This window comes from Camelina sativa, chromosome 14 (genome assembly GCF_000633955.1).
Source record: "Camelina sativa cultivar DH55 chromosome 14, Cs, whole genome shotgun sequence".
Taxonomy (NCBI): Eukaryota; Viridiplantae; Streptophyta; class Magnoliopsida; order Brassicales; family Brassicaceae; genus Camelina; species Camelina sativa.
In genome coordinates this window covers 2,753,432-2,773,678 of record NC_025698.1, presented here as the reverse complement: position 1 = coordinate 2,773,678, position 20,247 = coordinate 2,753,432, and the positions used below count along the sequence as shown (strand labels likewise).

At 40.2% G+C, this 20,247-nt stretch overlaps 7 protein-coding genes across 10 annotated transcripts; 2 read left to right on the top strand and 5 right to left on the bottom strand.

The window, feature by feature from the left end:
• LOC104739213 (protein JASON-like) lies at positions 8-2,679 on the top strand. The gene is made up of 7 exons (XM_010459488.2): positions 8-185; positions 435-483; positions 597-679; positions 1,052-1,275; positions 1,422-2,175; positions 2,270-2,361; positions 2,446-2,679. Exons 1-7 carry the CDS (start codon positions 24-26, stop codon positions 2,537-2,539), a joined length of 1,458 nt encoding a protein of 485 aa, XP_010457790.1. The 5' UTR covers positions 8-23; the 3' UTR covers positions 2,540-2,679.
• Positions 4,577-11,317, bottom strand: LOC104739214 (1-aminocyclopropane-1-carboxylate oxidase homolog 3-like). Of its 4 annotated transcripts, none has more exons than XM_019236004.1 (4): positions 7,284-7,971; positions 6,866-7,187; positions 6,521-6,780; positions 6,183-6,275 (listed from the first exon to the last, which is right to left on the bottom strand). In XM_019236004.1, exons 1-3 carry the CDS (start codon positions 7,811-7,813, stop codon positions 6,526-6,528), a joined length of 1,107 nt encoding a protein of 368 aa, XP_019091549.1. In that variant the 5' UTR covers positions 7,814-7,971; the 3' UTR covers positions 6,183-6,275; positions 6,521-6,525. The 4 variants fall into 4 exon arrangements, with proteins under 4 accessions (XP_010457799.1, XP_019091549.1, XP_010457797.1 ...); XM_010459495.2 differs by lacking the exons at positions 6,183-6,275; positions 6,866-7,187; positions 7,284-7,971 and adding exons at positions 9,951-10,124; positions 10,210-10,531; positions 10,628-11,317 and having other exon boundaries at positions 6,384-6,606; XM_010459497.2 differs by lacking the exons at positions 6,183-6,275; positions 6,521-6,780 and adding an exon at positions 4,577-5,014 and having other exon boundaries at positions 7,284-7,932.
• On the top strand, positions 5,155-6,407 carry LOC104743076 (protein JASON-like). Its single transcript, XM_010464198.2, has 4 exons — positions 5,155-5,172; positions 5,265-5,903; positions 5,998-6,089; positions 6,174-6,407. Exons 1-4 carry the CDS (start codon positions 5,155-5,157, stop codon positions 6,265-6,267), a joined length of 843 nt encoding a protein of 280 aa, XP_010462500.1. The 3' UTR covers positions 6,268-6,407.
• On the bottom strand, positions 8,305-9,834 carry LOC104739216 (1-aminocyclopropane-1-carboxylate oxidase homolog 3-like). The gene is made up of 3 exons (XM_010459498.2): positions 9,254-9,834; positions 8,841-9,162; positions 8,305-8,742 (listed from the first exon to the last, which is right to left on the bottom strand). The coding sequence occupies exons 1-3, from the start codon at positions 9,781-9,783 to the stop codon at positions 8,488-8,490; spliced, it is 1,107 nt and encodes a 368-aa protein (XP_010457800.1). The 5' UTR covers positions 9,784-9,834; the 3' UTR covers positions 8,305-8,487.
• LOC104739217 (1-aminocyclopropane-1-carboxylate oxidase homolog 3-like) lies at positions 11,649-13,177 on the bottom strand. Its single transcript, XM_010459499.2, has 3 exons — positions 12,598-13,177; positions 12,185-12,506; positions 11,649-12,086 (listed from the first exon to the last, which is right to left on the bottom strand). The coding sequence occupies exons 1-3, from the start codon at positions 13,125-13,127 to the stop codon at positions 11,832-11,834; spliced, it is 1,107 nt and encodes a 368-aa protein (XP_010457801.1). The 5' UTR covers positions 13,128-13,177; the 3' UTR covers positions 11,649-11,831.
• On the bottom strand, positions 14,898-16,426 carry LOC104739219 (1-aminocyclopropane-1-carboxylate oxidase homolog 3-like). Its single transcript, XM_010459502.2, has 3 exons — positions 15,847-16,426; positions 15,434-15,755; positions 14,898-15,335 (listed from the first exon to the last, which is right to left on the bottom strand). Exons 1-3 carry the CDS (start codon positions 16,374-16,376, stop codon positions 15,081-15,083), a joined length of 1,107 nt encoding a protein of 368 aa, XP_010457804.1. The 5' UTR covers positions 16,377-16,426; the 3' UTR covers positions 14,898-15,080.
• On the bottom strand, positions 18,208-19,736 carry LOC104739220 (1-aminocyclopropane-1-carboxylate oxidase homolog 3-like). The gene is made up of 3 exons (XM_010459503.2): positions 19,157-19,736; positions 18,744-19,065; positions 18,208-18,645 (listed from the first exon to the last, which is right to left on the bottom strand). Exons 1-3 carry the CDS (start codon positions 19,684-19,686, stop codon positions 18,391-18,393), a joined length of 1,107 nt encoding a protein of 368 aa, XP_010457805.1. The 5' UTR covers positions 19,687-19,736; the 3' UTR covers positions 18,208-18,390.

The following is a 20,247-nucleotide window of genomic DNA, read 5'->3' as shown; positions in this document are numbered from 1 at the left end:
CGCCGTCAAAGAAATCAAATGATATGTTGATGAAGCGAAACCTAAGTCCCTTGTGCAGATCCGTGCTCAGATTCATCGATTTATCAGTTTGTAGAGCCATGGCTTGTTTTCTCGATTGCTTCCGCGCCAGAGACGATCGCTCTACTAGTAATCTCGTCTCTCACTCTTCGCTCGCCAATCCCAGAGTAACTCTTTCGCTTCTCTTGCTTATTTTTTCCCCAAATCTTTTCTTGGCATGATCGCGTCACTTTTTGGGTGTTAATTGAGCTGCTACAATGATTCGAACAAGAAAATAGATCCTTCTCTGATAGATCCTTGAGCTGGATTTTGTGTATGATGGATATGTAATCTGTTGGTTTCTTTCGATTTTGTTGATCAAGATCATATCGATCTCACCGCCTAATAACATGTTTTCTTTTTGTATTGATCTTCAGAAAGCTCAGGACTCGCAGAATGATTTGTCAGCTTTGTTTCTTTCTAAAGGTAAATCTCTTTTTTGATGTGTTTTCTATCATGAATCTTGACGATTTACTTGTTTTTTGATTTTTGGTAGCGTTCTTGTTAACAACGTATGGGTTTTGTTCTTGATTTTGTAGAGAAAGCAGCTTCTTCGCCTTGCCTTGACAAAGAAAAGTTTGATTTGGATTCTATACATATCGATAAAGGCCTACGGGATGAGGTATGATTTTTATTTGGAGCATTGCCTCTAATCATTCCTGATGCGTTTTATCATGATCAAGATATGTGTCCTTGGATTTGAACTGCACGTGAATCAATTTCTAGTTAGTTTTTGAATTCCTGATATTTTTCTTGCTAGTCTTGTAATCACCACAGCTCTTTTTATGGTAATGAAAAGATGGGTTCTATGTTTTTTGTTACTGAGGTGGTCTTTAGCTTTGTTTCTCTATAATGAAGGTGCTATAGTATAGATTCTACACCCTTTCGTTGTGGAATCTCTGATATTCAACAGAGTCTTATTGTCGATTCCTTCAAGGGATCATCAGGCTGAATCTAACGCTTTTTTCTTCTTCTTTTACTTGTGCAATCATAGGCGCGGTTTCTTAAAGCCTGTGGTACTATACCGGAGACACCTATTGAAATTAGGAAAGCATCCCAAACTATAAGTAGTCCTCAACATTCTGGATCTTCCCATTTTCACTCATGGATTTCCAGTAGCTCTGCGATGGGGTCTCATTTGGCTGAATCCCCAACCCCCACGAAAGCTTGTGAAGAGGTGGCAAGACTATCATTTACTTCAGAGCAAACACCTAGCAGGTAGAGACATCACTTTGTTTAGTTAAAAGTTAAAAACATCTGTTCAAATCGTTATGTGAATAAAACATATATTTTGCCTCCTTATGCTATGCTTGACATTATTCTCACCTCTTACTAATGTTCACTCTTTCCTTTTTTTATAATAGTTGTGTAATCGATGTCCGGGATAGTGCAAGGATCTCTTCTGCTTCTAGTGATGGTACTGAAGTAGAAAGCATTAGCACTGCGATCAAGGGTGAGTTGGATGCAAGTGGAAGGCCAATGCTCACAGTTGGAAAGACCAAGTCTGTCCGATTTGAATGCGATCTTGATCAGTCTCACTCCTCTAGTTCTTCCGAGAATAGCAGTTCAAGAAAATCCGAGATGGGTGGCAAATTTTGTTTTACAGCAAACTCACCTAATCCAACCCCCTTGAGGCTATCTGATGAGATGCAGACTCCTGGAACCATATATCCTTCGAACATGGAATCAGCGGGAAGAGGGAGGCCTAGAATCAGGTCTCAGTTTGTGCATTCAGTTTCCAATGTAATGGAAAATGCATCCTTATATAAGGTCCTTAATGATGCTCATGGGAGCCTACAACAAGCGGAACCGCAGGTTTACAAAGAGAAGATAGAGTGTGAAACACCCTCTTCAGCAACTTATGGGGAAAAGGTGGAAGAAAGCTCAGATGAAAAGTTATCCAAGTTTGAGGCAAGTTTTTCTCCTTGGCTAAACCAGATCAACGAAAACATTGCGGTTTCAAACGATAGGACACCAGGACTTGCTGCCATAACCCCAGGTGACAGGCCTATCATTGGATTGGTTCCTTCTCAGTGGATCGAGAATGAGCAAACTGAGATTTCACCCAGATTGTGGGATGGAAATGGGATCCCAAATTCGACAACCAAATACAAGGAGGTAATTTTCCTTGCCTTTCATCTCCGCTGTTTAGGCTCTTTCAGTTCGTCTAATATTCAGAAACCATGGCTTACATACTTCTTACCTTATGCAGGATCAGAAAGTGAGCTGGCATGCAACACCGTTTGAGGTGAGATTGGAGAAGGCACTTTCTGATGAAAATGGTCAGAGTTTATTCCCTCAAAGGTATATTAACCGTAAATCTCAATGATGTTCCTAAGAAGTGATGAAAAACTACATAACTAACCACAAATTATTTGTGTGATGCAGGAAACTTGAAGTGATGATGGAGGAGGTTGAAGGGGACACAAACATATCGCAGCTGCAGCATTCAGTGAAACCAAGCTCGGTAGTTTCCTTCTGAAAGTCTATCTGGATTTCGTACAGAACAAAATCAATTACATATGGCTATCATGACTCATGATAAAATGAAATACCCTTGTTTCTGGCTTTTTAAGGAGCTTTAAAGATATGAATGAATAATATAAACAGTTGCGTTTATTATCCTCTTGAGAATTCTCTTCACCTCTTTTGGTCGTTTGCTTGACTAATACTAAAGCAACTCCAATATTACATTTATTTTCATGTCGTATATGTGTGATAAAGTAGTATCTCACCATGTTCATATTTTAAGATGGAGCAAAGCAGAGGTTCCGTCAAGTCCTTTGGCATTGGAGTAAGTAGTGTATTCTCTAATGGTGATCTCTCTGTACTTTGGAGGGTTTTCTTCAGACACAAGCTCTGTCATCGGTCCGTACACTCTAGGATCCGGTTTTACGCCGGTGGTAAAGAAACATGCGACAGACACTCGAGCTCTTGTGGCTCTGTTCGCCAATACTCTATGCTCCAAACTGATGAACTTGTCGTTTGTTATAAGCTGCATCAAAACCCACAAAAATAAAATATAAACTTTGAGTATATATGGAAGATCATTTATACAATGCAAAATTTTGAACAATTGCCTGTAAAAGGTCTCCGATGTTGATGACGAGGGCGCCGGGAACATAAGGAACATCGAACCAGGACCCTTCACGACGAACCTGAAGCCCTTCGATCTGATCTGGAAGAAGGACGGTAAGAAAAGAGATATCGGAGTGCTGACTTGTGCCTAAAGTTAGGTCAGGCTCTGGACAGGGTGGGTAGTAATGGGAGAGCATGATCAGACCCTTGGAGCAATCCATGTCCTTGAGATGATTAGGGTTCAACCCTAATGCTTCTGATAAAAGCTCAAAGAGAAATTCACCCAAAACCATCACTTGATTTGAATATTCCATCATAACATCCCTGAAATCAATGCAGTGATCCACTATACACACCATATGAATAAAGAGAAGATTTTGTACACATAAGATAAAGTTAAAGCAATGGAGTCATGTATACCGACAAGTCTCTGGCAGATCATGTGGTTTCGGAGGATTTGGAGCCATGGTACAAGCCAAAGTGTCTCGCCAACTTGCAGATGGGGAACTGAAGAGATGGAAATTACTTAAATACAGAAACCTTCTGCTGAAATCGCGGCTGTAGAAACCTTTCTTAACTTCAGGGGACTGCTCGTGAAAGTCACGAACTCCATCTTTTACCTTCTCAAGAAGATCAAACGAAACTCCATGGTTAATCACTTGAAAGAAACCCCACTTGGCTGCTGCTTTTTTGATCCCTTCAACCGCGTTCTTGCGCTTGGTCACGTCCTCGAACACCCGTCCCCCGAGATCGATCGTTGGGATAGTCTTGAGATGTAGCAAGTCAGAGGAAAGTGGTTTAGGGTTTGATAATGTGGCAGATGGGTGAAGGAAGATGCGTGGAATCTTTGATACTCCGGCGTCGACGAGTCCTTTCACACCCGTTTTCGTCTCATCGAAAGCTTTAAGCTCACTGGCTCGATCGAATGAAGCAATATTCGTCGTCTCCATCGTTTTTGTTTCTTAAAAAACAGAGCAAGATGATACAATCACACAACATAATAACCCGTAGAGTCTAAAACAAGAATGAACTATATATGTTCTTAAGTTCAACGATGGGGCCAGTTGCTAGTTGCTACAGCTAAACTATTGATAAGAGATAACGTTGATCAACAAAAACAACCGCTTGTGACAGTGACTGGGGCAGACAAGTCGTAGTAAATTAAACTATAAAAGTTACACGTGTCTTGTCAAAATGAATTTGGCATTCTCGGATCTTGAGATAGAGTCATAGCGACATGAATTTAGTGAACTATGAACAAAACATTAAAACATGAAATTCATGAATGAACACAACACTAAATCATGAAAAACATGCTAACATATCGAAAGACCATAATTAACCAGTAAATCATTACTTAACCAAAACTTTAAATATTGTCATCTAATTCAACTAATCACAAAATACAAATGAATTCCAAATTAATTAGTATATATGCATATAGCCAATATGTTCATCATTCAATAGTGAAATTCAATTGATTACCCATATCCGATTACATCTTATTTGGACCAAATTGAAATGGCAATATTTAATCCATAAATTCCACATGGTTCACACATCTCCACATGTTACATATACAGTCATGTCGTATATTTAGAGGGAAGTGGTTGCTCGCAATGTTTCATATTTTAAAATGGAGCAAAGCAGAGGTTCCGTCAAGTCCTTTGGTATTGAAGTGAGTAGCGTATTCTCTTATGGTGGTCTCTCTGTACTTTGGAGGGTTTTCTTCAGACACAAGCTCTCTAATCGGTCCGTACACTCTAGGATCCGGTAGTACGCCGGTAGTAAAGAAACATGCGACAGACACTCGAGCTCTTGTGGCTTTGTTCCCCAATACTCTATGCTCCAAACTGATGAACTTATCGTTTGTTATAAGCTGCATGAAAAACCGCAAAACCCACAAAAATAATATAAAAACTTTGAATTTGTAGGGAAGATCAATTATTCAATGCAAAAATGCACTGGTAAACTTGCCTGTAAAAGGTCTCCGATGTTGATGACGATAGCGCCAGGAACATGAGGAACATCGAACCAGTACCCTTCACGAAGAACCTGAAGGCCTTCGATCTGATCTGGAAGAAGGACGGTAAGAAAAGAGTTGTCGGCGTGCTGACTTGTGCCTAAAGTNGCTCACAGTTGGAAAGACTAAGTCTGTCCGATTTGAATGCGATCTTGATCAGTCTCACTCCTCTAGTTCTTCCGAGAATAGCAGTTCAAGAAAATCCGAGATGGGTGGCAAATTTTGTTTTACAGCAAACTCACCTAATCCAACCCCCTTGAGGCTATCTGATGAGATGCAGACTCCTGGAACCATATATCCTTCGAACATGGAATCAGCGGGAAGAGGGAGGCCTAGAATCAGGTCTCAGTTTGTGCATTCAGTTTCCAATGTAATGGAAAATGCATCCTTATATAAGGTCCTTAATGATGCTCATGGGAGCCTACAACAAGCGGAACCGCAGGTTTACAAAGAGAAGATAGAGTGTGAAACACCCTCTTCAGCAACTTATGGGGAAAAGGTGGAAGAAAGCTCAGATGAAAAGTTATCCAAGTTTGAGGCAAGTTTTTCTCCTTGGCTAAACCAGATCAACGAAAACATTGCGGTTTCAAACGATAGGACACCAGGACTTGCTGCCATAACCCCAGGTGACAGGCCTATCATTGGATTGGTTCCTTCTCAGTGGATCGAGAATGAGCAAACTGAGATTTCACCCAGATTGTGGGATGGAAATGGGATCCCAAATTCGACAACCAAATACAAGGAGGTAATTTTCCTTGCCTTTCATCTCCGCTGTTTAGGCTCTTTCAGTTCGTCTAATATTCAGAAACCATGGCTTACATACTTCTTACCTTATGCAGGATCAGAAAGTGAGCTGGCATGCAACACCGTTTGAGGTGAGATTGGAGAAGGCACTTTCTGATGAAAATGGTCAGAGTTTATTCCCTCAAAGGTATATTAACCGTAAATCTCAATGATGTTCCTAAGAAGTGATGAAAAACTACATAACTAACCACAAATTATTTGTGTGATGCAGGAAACTTGAAGTGATGATGGAGGAGGTTGAAGGGGACACAAACATATCGCAGCTGCAGCATTCAGTGAAACCAAGCTCGGTAGTTTCCTTCTGAAAGTCTATCTGGATTTCGTACAGAACAAAATCAATTACATATGGCTATCATGACTCATGATAAAATGAAATACCCTTGTTTCTGGCTTTTTAAGGAGCTTTAAAGATATGAATGAATAATATAAACAGTTGCGTTTATTATCCTCTTGAGAATTCTCTTCACCTCTTTTGGTCGTTTGCTTGACTAATACTAAAGCAACTCCAATATTACATTTATTTTCATGTCGTATATGTGTGATAAAGTAGTATCTCACCATGTTCATATTTTAAGATGGAGCAAAGCAGAGGTTCCGTCAAGTCCTTTGGCATTGGAGTAAGTAGTGTATTCTCTAATGGTGATCTCTCTGTACTTTGGAGGGTTTTCTTCAGACACAAGCTCTGTCATCGGTCCGTACACTCTAGGATCCGGTTTTACGCCGGTGGTAAAGAAACATGCGACAGACACTCGAGCTCTTGTGGCTCTGTTCGCCAATACTCTATGCTCCAAACTGATGAACTTGTCGTTTGTTATAAGCTGCATCAAAACCCACAAAAATAAAATATAAACTTTGAGTATATATGGAAGATCATTTATACAATGCAAAATTTTGAACAATTGCCTGTAAAAGGTCTCCGATGTTGATGACGAGGGCGCCGGGAACATAAGGAACATCGAACCAGGACCCTTCACGACGAACCTGAAGCCCTTCGATCTGATCTGGAAGAAGGACGGTAAGAAAAGAGATATCGGAGTGCTGACTTGTGCCTAAAGTTAGGTCAGGCTCTGGACAGGGTGGGTAGTAATGGGAGAGCATGATCAGACCCTTGGAGCAATCCATGTCCTTGAGATGATAAGGGTTCAACCCTAATGCTTCTGATAAAAGCTCAAAGAGAAATTCACCCAAAACCATCACTTGATTTGAATATTCCATCATAACATCCCTGAAATCAATGCAGTGATCCACTATACACACCATATGAATAAAGAGAAGATTTTGTACACATAAGATAAAGTTAAAGCAATGGAGTCATGTATACCGACAAGTCTCTGGCAGATCATGTGGTTTCGGAGGATTTGGAGCCATGGTACAAGCCAAAGTGTCTCGCCAACTTGCAGATGGGGAACTGAAGAGATGGAAATTACTTAAATACAGAAACCTTCTGCTGAAATCGCGGCTGTAGAAACCTTTCTTAACTTCAGGGGACTGCTCGTGAAAGTCACGAACTCCATCTTTTACCTTCTCAAGAAGATCAAACGAAACTCCATGGTTAATCACTTGAAAGAAACCCCACTTGGCTGCTGCTTTTTTGATCCCTTCAACCGCGTTCTTGCGCTTGGTCACGTCCTCGAACACCCGTCCCCCGAGATCGATCGTTGGGATAGTCTTGAGATGTAGCAAGTCAGAGGAAAGTGGTTTAGGGTTTGATAATGTGGCAGATGGGTGAAGGAAGATGCGTGGAATCTTTGATACTCCGGCGTCGACGAGTCCTTTCACACCCGTTTTCGTCTCATCGAAAGCTTTAAGCTCACTGGCTCGATCGAATGAAGCAATATTCGTCGTCTCCATCGTTTTTGTTTCTTAAAAAACAGAGCAAGATGATACAATCACACAACATAATAACCCGTAGAGTCTAAAACAAGAATGAACTATATATGTTCTTAAGTTCAACGATGGGGCCAGTTGCTAGTTGCTACAGCTAAACTATTGATAAGAGATAACGTTGATCAACAAAAACAACCGCTTGTGACAGTGACTGGGGCAGACAAGTCGTAGTAAATTAAACTATAAAAGTTACACGTGTCTTGTCAAAATGAATTTGGCATTCTCGGATCTTGAGATAGAGTCATAGCGACATGAATTTAGTGAACTATGAACAAAACATTAAAACATGAAATTCATGAATGAACACAACACTAAATCATGAAAAACATGCTAACATATCGAAAGACCATAATTAACCAGTAAATCATTACTTAACCAAAACTTTAAATATTGTCATCTAATTCAACTAATCACAAAATACAAATGAATTCCAAATTAATTAGTATATATGCATATAGCCAATATGTTCATCATTCAATAGTGAAATTCAATTGATTACCCATATCCGATTACATCTTATTTGGACCAAATTGAAATGGCAATATTTAATCCATAAATTCCACATGGTTCACACATCTCCACATGTTACATATACAGTCATGTCGTATATTTAGAGGGAAGTGGTTGCTCGCAATGTTTCATATTTTAAAATGGAGCAAAGCAGAGGTTCCGTCAAGTCCTTTGGTATTGAAGTGAGTAGCGTATTCTCTTATGGTGGTCTCTCTGTACTTTGGAGGGTTTTCTTCAGACACAAGCTCTCTAATCGGTCCGTACACTCTAGGATCCGGTAGTACGCCGGTAGTAAAGAAACATGCGACAGACACTCGAGCTCTTGTGGCTTTGTTCCCCAATACTCTATGCTCCAAACTGATGAACTTATCGTTTGTTATAAGCTGCATGAAAAACCGCAAAACCCACAAAAATAATATAAAAACTTTGAATTTGTAGGGAAGATCAATTATTCAATGCAAAAATGCACTGGTAAACTTGCCTGTAAAAGGTCTCCGATGTTGATGACGATAGCGCCAGGAACATGAGGAACATCGAACCAGTACCCTTCACGAAGAACCTGAAGGCCTTCGATCTGATCTGGAAGAAGGACGGTAAGAAAAGAGTTGTCGGCGTGCTGACTTGTGCCTAAAGTTAGGTCAGGCTCTGGACACGGTGGGTAGTAATGGGAGAGCATGAGCAAACCCTTGGAGCAATCCATGTCCTTGAGATGATTAGGGTTCAATCCTAATGCCTCTGATAAAAGCTCAAAGAGAAATTCACCCAAAATCATCACTTGCTGTGAGTATTCCATCAAAACATCCCTGAAACCGATGCAGAGTGATACACAGCATATATGAATAAAGAGAAGATTTACACAACACATCAGATCAAGTTAAAGCAATGGTGTCCTACCGACAAATCTCCGGCAGATCATGTGGTTCCGGAGGATTTGGAGCCATGGTACAAGCGAAAGTGTCTCTCCAATTTGCAGCTGGAGAACTGAAGAGATCGAAGTTACTTTGATACAGAAACCTTCTGCTGAAATCGCGGCTGTAGAAACCTTTCTTAACTTCAGGGGACTGCTCGTGAAAGTCACGAACTCCATCTTTCATCTTCTCAAGAAGATCAAGCGAGACCCCGTGGTTAATCACCTGAAAGAAACCCCACTTGGCTGCTGCTTCTTTGATCTCTTCAACGGCGTTCTTGCGCTTGACCACGTCCTCGAACACTCTTCCTCCGAGATCGATCGTTGGGATCGTCTTGAGACGTAGCAAGTCCGAGGGAAGCGGTTTAGGGTTCGATAACTTGAGAGATGGGTGATGAAAGATGCGTGGAATCTTTGAAACTCCGGCGTCGACTAGTCCTTTCACACCCGTTTTCGTGTCATCAAAAGCTTTAAGCTCACTGACTCGATCGAATGAAGCAATCTTCGTCGTCTCCATCTATGTTTTTCAAAAAAACAGAGCAATATGATACAATCACACAACATAATAAACCATATAAAACAAGAATGAACTATATCTGTTCTTAAGTTCAACGATGGGACAAGTTGCTACAGCTAAACCACTGATAAGAGATAAGGTTGGTAGACAACGCAACCTNTGGTGATCTCTCTGTACTTTGGAGGGTTTTCTTCAGACACAAGCTCTGTCATCGGTCCGTACACTCTAGGATCCGGTTTTACGCCGGTGGTAAAGAAACATGCGACAGACACTCGAGCTCTTGTGGCTCTGTTCGCCAATACTCTATGCTCCAAACTGATGAACTTGTCGTTTGTTATAAGCTGCATCAAAACCCACAAAAATAAAATATAAACTTTGAGTATATATGGAAGATCATTTATACAATGCAAAATTTTGAACAATTGCCTGTAAAAGGTCTCCGATGTTGATGACGAGGGCGCCGGGAACATAAGGAACATCGAACCAGGACCCTTCACGACGAACCTGAAGCCCTTCGATCTGATCTGGAAGAAGGACGGTAAGAAAAGAGATATCGGAGTGCTGACTTGTGCCTAAAGTTAGGTCAGGCTCTGGACAGGGTGGGTAGTAATGGGAGAGCATGATCAGACCCTTGGAGCAATCCATGTCCTTGAGATGATTAGGGTTCAACCCTAATGCTTCTGATAAAAGCTCAAAGAGAAATTCACCCAAAACCATCACTTGATTTGAATATTCCATCATAACATCCCTGAAATCAATGCAGTGATCCACTATACACACCATATGAATAAAGAGAAGATTTTGTACACATAAGATAAAGTTAAAGCAATGGAGTCATGTATACCGACAAGTCTCTGGCAGATCATGTGGTTTCGGAGGATTTGGAGCCATGGTACAAGCCAAAGTGTCTCGCCAACTTGCAGATGGGGAACTGAAGAGATGGAAATTACTTAAATACAGAAACCTTCTGCTGAAATCGCGGCTGTAGAAACCTTTCTTAACTTCAGGGGACTGCTCGTGAAAGTCACGAACTCCATCTTTTACCTTCTCAAGAAGATCAAACGAAACTCCATGGTTAATCACTTGAAAGAAACCCCACTTGGCTGCTGCTTTTTTGATCCCTTCAACCGCGTTCTTGCGCTTGGTCACGTCCTCGAACACCCGTCCCCCGAGATCGATCGTTGGGATAGTCTTGAGATGTAGCAAGTCAGAGGAAAGTGGTTTAGGGTTTGATAATGTGGCAGATGGGTGAAGGAAGATGCGTGGAATCTTTGATACTCCGGCGTCGACGAGTCCTTTCACACCCGTTTTCGTCTCATCGAAAGCTTTAAGCTCACTGGCTCGATCGAATGAAGCAATATTCGTCGTCTCCATCGTTTTTGTTTCTTAAAAAACAGAGCAAGATGATACAATCACACAACATAATAACCCGTAGAGTCTAAAACAAGAATGAACTATATATGTTCTTAAGTTCAACGATGGGGCCAGTTGCTAGTTGCTACAGCTAAACTATTGATAAGAGATAACGTTGATCAACAAAAACAACCGCTTGTGACAGTGACTGGGGCAGACAAGTCGTAGTAAATTAAACTATAAAAGTTACACGTGTCTTGTCAAAATGAATTTGGCATTCTCGGATCTTGAGATAGAGTCATAGCGACATGAATTTAGTGAACTATGAACAAAACATTAAAACATGAAATTCATGAATGAACACAACACTAAATCATGAAAAACATGCTAACATATCGAAAGACCATAATTAACCAGTAAATCATTACTTAACCAAAACTTTAAATATTGTCATCTAATTCAACTAATCACAAAATACAAATGAATTCCAAATTAATTAGTATATATGCATATAGCCAATATGTTCATCATTCAATAGTGAAATTCAATTGATTACCCATATCCGATTACATCTTATTTGGACCAAATTGAAATGGCAATATTTAATCCATAAATTCCACATGGTTCACACATCTCCACATGTTACATATACAGTCATGTCGTATATTTAGAGGGAAGTGGTTGCTCGCAATGTTTCATATTTTAAAATGGAGCAAAGCAGAGGTTCCGTCAAGTCCTTTGGTATTGAAGTGAGTAGCGTATTCTCTTATGGTGGTCTCTCTGTACTTTGGAGGGTTTTCTTCAGACACAAGCTCTCTAATCGGTCCGTACACTCTAGGATCCGGTAGTACGCCGGTAGTAAAGAAACATGCGACAGACACTCGAGCTCTTGTGGCTTTGTTCCCCAATACTCTATGCTCCAAACTGATGAACTTATCGTTTGTTATAAGCTGCATGAAAAACCGCAAAACCCACAAAAATAATATAAAAACTTTGAATTTGTAGGGAAGATCAATTATTCAATGCAAAAATGCACTGGTAAACTTGCCTGTAAAAGGTCTCCGATGTTGATGACGATAGCGCCAGGAACATGAGGAACATCGAACCAGTACCCTTCACGAAGAACCTGAAGGCCTTCGATCTGATCTGGAAGAAGGACGGTAAGAAAAGAGTTGTCGGCGTGCTGACTTGTGCCTAAAGTTAGGTCAGGCTCTGGACACGGTGGGTAGTAATGGGAGAGCATGAGCAAACCCTTGGAGCAATCCATGTCCTTGAGATGATTAGGGTTCAATCCTAATGCCTCTGATAAAAGCTCAAAGAGAAATTCACCCAAAATCATCACTTGCTGTGAGTATTCCATCAAAACATCCCTGAAACCGATGCAGAGTGATACACAGCATATATGAATAAAGAGAAGATTTACACAACACATCAGATCAAGTTAAAGCAATGGTGTCCTACCGACAAATCTCCGGCAGATCATGTGGTTCCGGAGGATTTGGAGCCATGGTACAAGCGAAAGTGTCTCTCCAATTTGCAGCTGGAGAACTGAAGAGATCGAAGTTACTTTGATACAGAAACCTTCTGCTGAAATCGCGGCTGTAGAAATTTTTCTTAACTTCAGGGGACTGCTCGTGAAAGTCACGAACTCCATCTTTCATCTTCTCAAGAAGATCAAGCGAGACCCCGTGGTTAATCACCTGAAAGAAACCCCACTTGGCTGCTGCTTCTTTGATCTCTTCAACGGCGTTCTTGCGCTTGACCACGTCCTCGAACACTCTTCCTCCGAGATCGATCGTTGGGATCGTCTTGAGACGTAGCAAGTCCGAGGGAAGCGGTTTAGGGTTCGATAACTTGAGAGATGGGTGATGAAAGATGCGTGGAATCTTTGAAACTCCGGCGTCGACTAGTCCTTTCACACCCGTTTTCGTGTCATCAAAAGCTTTAAGCTCACTGACTCGATCGAATGAAGCAATCTTCGTCGTCTCCATCTATGTTTTTCAAAAAAACAGAGCAATATGATACAATCACACAACATAATAAACCATATAAAACAAGAATGAACTATATCTGTTCTTAAGTTCAACGATGGGACAAGTTGCTACAGCTAAACCACTGATAAGAGATAAGGTTGGTAGACAACGCAACCTGCTTGTGGCAGTGACTGAGCCAACAAGTCGTAGCAATTATTGCAGAAAAATAAAAAAGGTCCACACGCGTCTTTATTAGCCAAAATGAATTTGGCATTCTCAGATGTACCATTGAGTCTTTTGGATCTAGATGTTAGATGTACCATTGAGTCTTTTGGATCTGTAGAAGTTTCCATTCTCTGTAATAGTGTCTCTATATTGGGGTTGGTTTTGATCATACAAGAAAACAACTAAGGTCCTTCTAAAAAAATGTTTTCTTGTATTCAAAGCCTAAATATTTTGCNGTAAGAAAAGAGATATCGGAGTGCTGACTTGTGCCTAAAGTTAGGTCAGGCTCTGGACAGGGTGGGTAGTAATGGGAGAGCATGATCAGACCCTTGGAGCAATCCATGTCCTTGAGATGATTAGGGTTCAACCCTAATGCTTCTGATAAAAGCTCAAAGAGAAATTCACCCAAAACCATCACTTGATTTGAATATTCCATCATAACATCCCTGAAATCAATGCAGTGATCCACTATACACACCATATGAATAAAGAGAAGATTTTGTACACATAAGATAAAGTTAAAGCAATGGAGTCATGTATACCGACAAGTCTCTGGCAGATCATGTGGTTTCGGAGGATTTGGAGCCATGGTACAAGCCAAAGTGTCTCGCCAACTTGCAGATGGGGAACTGAAGAGATGGAAATTACTTAAATACAGAAACCTTCTGCTGAAATCGCGGCTGTAGAAACCTTTCTTAACTTCAGGGGACTGCTCGTGAAAGTCACGAACTCCATCTTTTACCTTCTCAAGAAGATCAAACGAAACTCCATGGTTAATCACTTGAAAGAAACCCCACTTGGCTGCTGCTTTTTTGATCCCTTCAACCGCGTTCTTGCGCTTGGTCACGTCCTCGAACACCCGTCCCCCGAGATCGATCGTTGGGATAGTCTTGAGATGTAGCAAGTCAGAGGAAAGTGGTTTAGGGTTTGATAATGTGGCAGATGGGTGAAGGAAGATGCGTGGAATCTTTGATACTCCGGCGTCGACGAGTCCTTTCACACCCGTTTTCGTCTCATCGAAAGCTTTAAGCTCACTGGCTCGATCGAATGAAGCAATATTCGTCGTCTCCATCGTTTTTGTTTCTTAAAAAACAGAGCAAGATGATACAATCACACAACATAATAACCCGTAGAGTCTAAAACAAGAATGAACTATATATGTTCTTAAGTTCAACGATGGGGCCAGTTGCTAGTTGCTACAGCTAAACTATTGATAAGAGATAACGTTGATCAACAAAAACAACCGCTTGTGACAGTGACTGGGGCAGACAAGTCGTAGTAAATTAAACTATAAAAGTTACACGTGTCTTGTCAAAATGAATTTGGCATTCTCGGATCTTGAGATAGAGTCATAGCGACATGAATTTAGTGAACTATGAACAAAACATTAAAACATGAAATTCATGAATGAACACAACACTAAATCATGAAAAACATGCTAACATATCGAAAGACCATAATTAACCAGTAAATCATTACTTAACCAAAACTTTAAATATTGTCATCTAATTCAACTAATCACAAAATACAAATGAATTCCAAATTAATTAGTATATATGCATATAGCCAATATGTTCATCATTCAATAGTGAAATTCAATTGATTACCCATATCCGATTACATCTTATTTGGACCAAATTGAAATGGCAATATTTAATCCATAAATTCCACATGGTTCACACATCTCCACATGTTACATATACAGTCATGTCGTATATTTAGAGGGAAGTGGTTGCTCGCAATGTTTCATATTTTAAAATGGAGCAAAGCAGAGGTTCCGTCAAGTCCTTTGGTATTGAAGTGAGTAGCGTATTCTCTTATGGTGGTCTCTCTGTACTTTGGAGGGTTTTCTTCAGACACAAGCTCTCTAATCGGTCCGTACACTCTAGGATCCGGTAGTACGCCGGTAGTAAAGAAACATGCGACAGACACTCGAGCTCTTGTGGCTTTGTTCCCCAATACTCTATGCTCCAAACTGATGAACTTATCGTTTGTTATAAGCTGCATGAAAAACCGCAAAACCCACAAAAATAATATAAAAACTTTGAATTTGTAGGGAAGATCAATTATTCAATGCAAAAATGCACTGGTAAACTTGCCTGTAAAAGGTCTCCGATGTTGATGACGATAGCGCCAGGAACATGAGGAACATCGAACCAGTACCCTTCACGAAGAACCTGAAGGCCTTCGATCTGATCTGGAAGAAGGACGGTAAGAAAAGAGTTGTCGGCGTGCTGACTTGTGCCTAAAGTTAGGTCAGGCTCTGGACACGGTGGGTAGTAATGGGAGAGCATGAGCAAACCCTTGGAGCAATCCATGTCCTTGAGATGATTAGGGTTCAATCCTAATGCCTCTGATAAAAGCTCAAAGAGAAATTCACCCAAAATCATCACTTGCTGTGAGTATTCCATCAAAACATCCCTGAAACCGATGCAGAGTGATACACAGCATATATGAATAAAGAGAAGATTTACACAACACATCAGATCAAGTTAAAGCAATGGTGTCCTACCGACAAATCTCCGGCAGATCATGTGGTTCCGGAGGATTTGGAGCCATGGTACAAGCGAAAGTGTCTCTCCAATTTGCAGCTGGAGAACTGAAGAGATCGAAGTTACTTTGATACAGAAACCTTCTGCTGAAATCGCGGCTGTAGAAATTTTTCTTAACTTCAGGGGACTGCTCGTGAAAGTCACGAACTCCATCTTTCATCTTCTCAAGAAGATCAAGCGAGACCCCGTGGTTAATCACCTGAAAGAAACCCCACTTGGCTGCTGCTTCTTTGATCTCTTCAACGGCGTTCTTGCGCTTGACCACGTCCTCGAACACTCTTCCTCCGAGATCGATCGTTGGGATCGTCTTGAGACGTAGCAAGTCCGAGGGAAGCGGTTTAGGGTTCGATAACTTGAGAGATGGGTGATGAAAGATGCGTGGAATCTTTGAAACTCCGGCGTCGACTAGTCCTTTCACACCCGTTTTCGTGTCATCAAAAGCTTTAAGCTCACTGACTCGATCGAATGAAGCAATCTTCGTCGTCTCCATCTATGTTTTTCAAAAAAACAGAGCAATATGATACAATCACACAACATAATAAACCATATAAAACAAGAATGAACTATATCTGTTCTTAAGTTCAACGATGGGACAAGTTGCTACAGCTAAACCACTGATAAGAGATAAGGTTGGTAGACAACGCAACCTGCTTGTGGCAGTGACTGAGCCAACAAGTCGTAGCAATTATTGCAGAAAAATAAAAAAGGTCCACACGCGTCTTTATTAGCCAAAATGAATTTGGCATTCTCAGATGTACCATTGAGTCTTTTGGATCTAGATGTTAGATGTACCATTGAGTCTTTTGGATCTGTAGAAGTTTCCATTCTCTGTAATAGTGTCTCTATATTGGGGTTGGTTTTGATCATACAAGAAAACAACTAAGGTCCTTCTAAAAAAATGTTTTCTTGTATTCAAAGCCTAAATATTTTGCTCATTGTTTTCAATATTTGGCCGAAAGACCATATTTATTACAAACACTATTATATATGATTAAAAACAATATGAGTATGATCAAAAGGCATCAACATTAATCTTATGCATCCTTGATAAAATCCCAAGCAATTGAAATTTGAAATTCATGAATATAGTGAACTATGAACACAACAAGTACACCATTACCAACCATTAAACCTTAAATATTGTCATCTAAATATATATATATATATATATATTGTCATCTAATTGAACTCAACACAAAATACAATAGAAATCCATACGCATATAAGTATAATTAACCAACATGTTCATCGTTCAATATTGAAATTCAATTGATTAATCGTATCCGGTTACACCTAATTTCGACCAAACGGAAATGACAATATTGAATCCATAAATTCCATTGCACATATTGTTCACACATCCCCAAGTCCCCAACACGTTACATAGTCTGTTTGCATGTAACTTGTCGAAGGGTGGGGATGTGTTGTATTTTCTCTCTGTGATTACAGACGATTTGTGGCCCACTCGCTTTAAACACAGTCTTATTGAAAGAAAAAGGAAAATTATTACAGAGAGAAAATAAAAAATCCCAAAAAGACATTCTCAGATCTTGAGAGAAAGTAATCCAGAGGTACCATCAAATCCCTTGGATCTGTAGAACTTTGCATACTCTGTAATAGTGGTATCTCAATATTTGGGAGNATAGTCTTGAGATGTAGCAAGTCAGAGGAAAGTGGTTTAGGGTTTGATAATGTGGCAGATGGGTGAAGGAAGATGCGTGGAATCTTTGATACTCCGGCGTCGACGAGTCCTTTCACACCCGTTTTCGTCTCATCGAAAGCTTTAAGCTCACTGGCTCGATCGAATGAAGCAATATTCGTCGTCTCCATCGTTTTTGTTTCTTAAAAAACAGAGCAAGATGATACAATCACACAACATAATAACCCGTAGAGTCTAAAACAAGAATGAACTATATATGTTCTTAAGTTCAACGATGGGGCCAGTTGCTAGTTGCTACAGCTAAACTATTGATAAGAGATAACGTTGATCAACAAAAACAACCGCTTGTGACAGTGACTGGGGCAGACAAGTCGTAGTAAATTAAACTATAAAAGTTACACGTGTCTTGTCAAAATGAATTTGGCATTCTCGGATCTTGAGATAGAGTCATAGCGACATGAATTTAGTGAACTATGAACAAAACATTAAAACATGAAATTCATGAATGAACACAACACTAAATCATGAAAAACATGCTAACATATCGAAAGACCATAATTAACCAGTAAATCATTACTTAACCAAAACTTTAAATATTGTCATCTAATTCAACTAATCACAAAATACAAATGAATTCCAAATTAATTAGTATATATGCATATAGCCAATATGTTCATCATTCAATAGTGAAATTCAATTGATTACCCATATCCGATTACATCTTATTTGGACCAAATTGAAATGGCAATATTTAATCCATAAATTCCACATGGTTCACACATCTCCACATGTTACATATACAGTCATGTCGTATATTTAGAGGGAAGTGGTTGCTCGCAATGTTTCATATTTTAAAATGGAGCAAAGCAGAGGTTCCGTCAAGTCCTTTGGTATTGAAGTGAGTAGCGTATTCTCTTATGGTGGTCTCTCTGTACTTTGGAGGGTTTTCTTCAGACACAAGCTCTCTAATCGGTCCGTACACTCTAGGATCCGGTAGTACGCCGGTAGTAAAGAAACATGCGACAGACACTCGAGCTCTTGTGGCTTTGTTCCCCAATACTCTATGCTCCAAACTGATGAACTTATCGTTTGTTATAAGCTGCATGAAAAACCGCAAAACCCACAAAAATAATATAAAAACTTTGAATTTGTAGGGAAGATCAATTATTCAATGCAAAAATGCACTGGTAAACTTGCCTGTAAAAGGTCTCCGATGTTGATGACGATAGCGCCAGGAACATGAGGAACATCGAACCAGTACCCTTCACGAAGAACCTGAAGGCCTTCGATCTGATCTGGAAGAAGGACGGTAAGAAAAGAGTTGTCGGCGTGCTGACTTGTGCCTAAAGTTAGGTCAGGCTCTGGACACGGTGGGTAGTAATGGGAGAGCATGAGCAAACCCTTGGAGCAATCCATGTCCTTGAGATGATTAGGGTTCAATCCTAATGCCTCTGATAAAAGCTCAAAGAGAAATTCACCCAAAATCATCACTTGCTGTGAGTATTCCATCAAAACATCCCTGAAACCGATGCAGAGTGATACACAGCATATATGAATAAAGAGAAGATTTACACAACACATCAGATCAAGTTAAAGCAATGGTGTCCTACCGACAAATCTCCGGCAGATCATGTGGTTCCGGAGGATTTGGAGCCATGGTACAAGCGAAAGTGTCTCTCCAATTTGCAGCTGGAGAACTGAAGAGATCGAAGTTACTTTGATACAGAAACCTTCTGCTGAAATCGCGGCTGTAGAAATTTTTCTTAACTTCAGGGGACTGCTCGTGAAAGTCACGAACTCCATCTTTCATCTTCTCAAGAAGATCAAGCGAGACCCCGTGGTTAATCACCTGAAAGAAACCCCACTTGGCTGCTGCTTCTTTGATCTCTTCAACGGCGTTCTTGCGCTTGACCACGTCCTCGAACACTCTTCCTCCGAGATCGATCGTTGGGATCGTCTTGAGACGTAGCAAGTCCGAGGGAAGCGGTTTAGGGTTCGATAACTTGAGAGATGGGTGATGAAAGATGCGTGGAATCTTTGAAACTCCGGCGTCGACTAGTCCTTTCACACCCGTTTTCGTGTCATCAAAAGCTTTAAGCTCACTGACTCGATCGAATGAAGCAATCTTCGTCGTCTCCATCTATGTTTTTCAAAAAAACAGAGCAATATGATACAATCACACAACATAATAAACCATATAAAACAAGAATGAACTATATCTGTTCTTAAGTTCAACGATGGGACAAGTTGCTACAGCTAAACCACTGATAAGAGATAAGGTTGGTAGACAACGCAACCTGCTTGTGGCAGTGACTGAGCCAACAAGTCGTAGCAATTATTGCAGAAAAATAAAAAAGGTCCACACGCGTCTTTATTAGCCAAAATGAATTTGGCATTCTCAGATGTACCATTGAGTCTTTTGGATCTAGATGTTAGATGTACCATTGAGTCTTTTGGATCTGTAGAAGTTTCCATTCTCTGTAATAGTGTCTCTATATTGGGGTTGGTTTTGATCATACAAGAAAACAACTAAGGTCCTTCTAAAAAAATGTTTTCTTGTATTCAAAGCCTAAATATTTTGCTCATTGTTTTCAATATTTGGCCGAAAGACCATATTTATTACAAACACTATTATATATGATTAAAAACAATATGAGTATGATCAAAAGGCATCAACATTAATCTTATGCATCCTTGATAA

Bases quoted from the DNA above. Each gene is read 5' to 3' on its own strand.
- LOC104739213 (XM_010459488.2), top strand. From the start codon at position 24: ATGTTGATGAAGCGAAACCTAAGTCCCTTGTGCAGATCCGTGCTCAGA. The intron at 680-1,051 runs GTATGATTTTTA...GTGCAATCATAG, and splicing joins ATAAAGGCCTACGGGATGAG to GCGCGGTTTCTTAAAGCCTG. The intron at 2,362-2,445 runs GTATATTAACCG...TGTGTGATGCAG, and splicing joins CAGAGTTTATTCCCTCAAAG to GAAACTTGAAGTGATGATGG.
- LOC104739216 (XM_010459498.2), bottom strand. From the start codon at position 9,783: ATGGAGACGACGAAGATTGCTTCATTCGATCGAGTCAGTGAGCTTAAA. The intron at 9,163-9,253 runs GTAGGACACCAT...CATCGGTTTCAG, and splicing joins GATCTGCCGGAGATTTGTCG to GGATGTTTTGATGGAATACT. The intron at 8,743-8,840 runs GCAAGTTTACCA...TTTTTCATGCAG, and splicing joins ACATCGGAGACCTTTTACAG to CTTATAACAAACGATAAGTT.
- LOC104739214 (XM_010459495.2), bottom strand. From the start codon at position 11,157: ATGGAGACGACGAATATTGCTTCATTCGATCGAGCCAGTGAGCTTAAA. The intron at 10,532-10,627 runs GTATACATGACT...CATTGATTTCAG, and splicing joins GATCTGCCAGAGACTTGTCG to GGATGTTATGATGGAATATT. The intron at 10,125-10,209 runs GCAATTGTTCAA...GTTTTGATGCAG, and splicing joins ACATCGGAGACCTTTTACAG to CTTATAACAAACGACAAGTT.
- LOC104739217 (XM_010459499.2), bottom strand. From the start codon at position 13,127: ATGGAGACGACGAAGATTGCTTCATTCGATCGAGTCAGTGAGCTTAAA. The intron at 12,507-12,597 runs GTAGGACACCAT...CATCGGTTTCAG, and splicing joins GATCTGCCGGAGATTTGTCG to GGATGTTTTGATGGAATACT. The intron at 12,087-12,184 runs GCAAGTTTACCA...TTTTTCATGCAG, and splicing joins ACATCGGAGACCTTTTACAG to CTTATAACAAACGATAAGTT.
- LOC104739219 (XM_010459502.2), bottom strand. From the start codon at position 16,376: ATGGAGACGACGAAGATTGCTTCATTCGATCGAGTCAGTGAGCTTAAA. The intron at 15,756-15,846 runs GTAGGACACCAT...CATCGGTTTCAG, and splicing joins GATCTGCCGGAGATTTGTCG to GGATGTTTTGATGGAATACT. The intron at 15,336-15,433 runs GCAAGTTTACCA...TTTTTCATGCAG, and splicing joins ACATCGGAGACCTTTTACAG to CTTATAACAAACGATAAGTT.
- LOC104739220 (XM_010459503.2), bottom strand. From the start codon at position 19,686: ATGGAGACGACGAAGATTGCTTCATTCGATCGAGTCAGTGAGCTTAAA. The intron at 19,066-19,156 runs GTAGGACACCAT...CATCGGTTTCAG, and splicing joins GATCTGCCGGAGATTTGTCG to GGATGTTTTGATGGAATACT. The intron at 18,646-18,743 runs GCAAGTTTACCA...TTTTTCATGCAG, and splicing joins ACATCGGAGACCTTTTACAG to CTTATAACAAACGATAAGTT.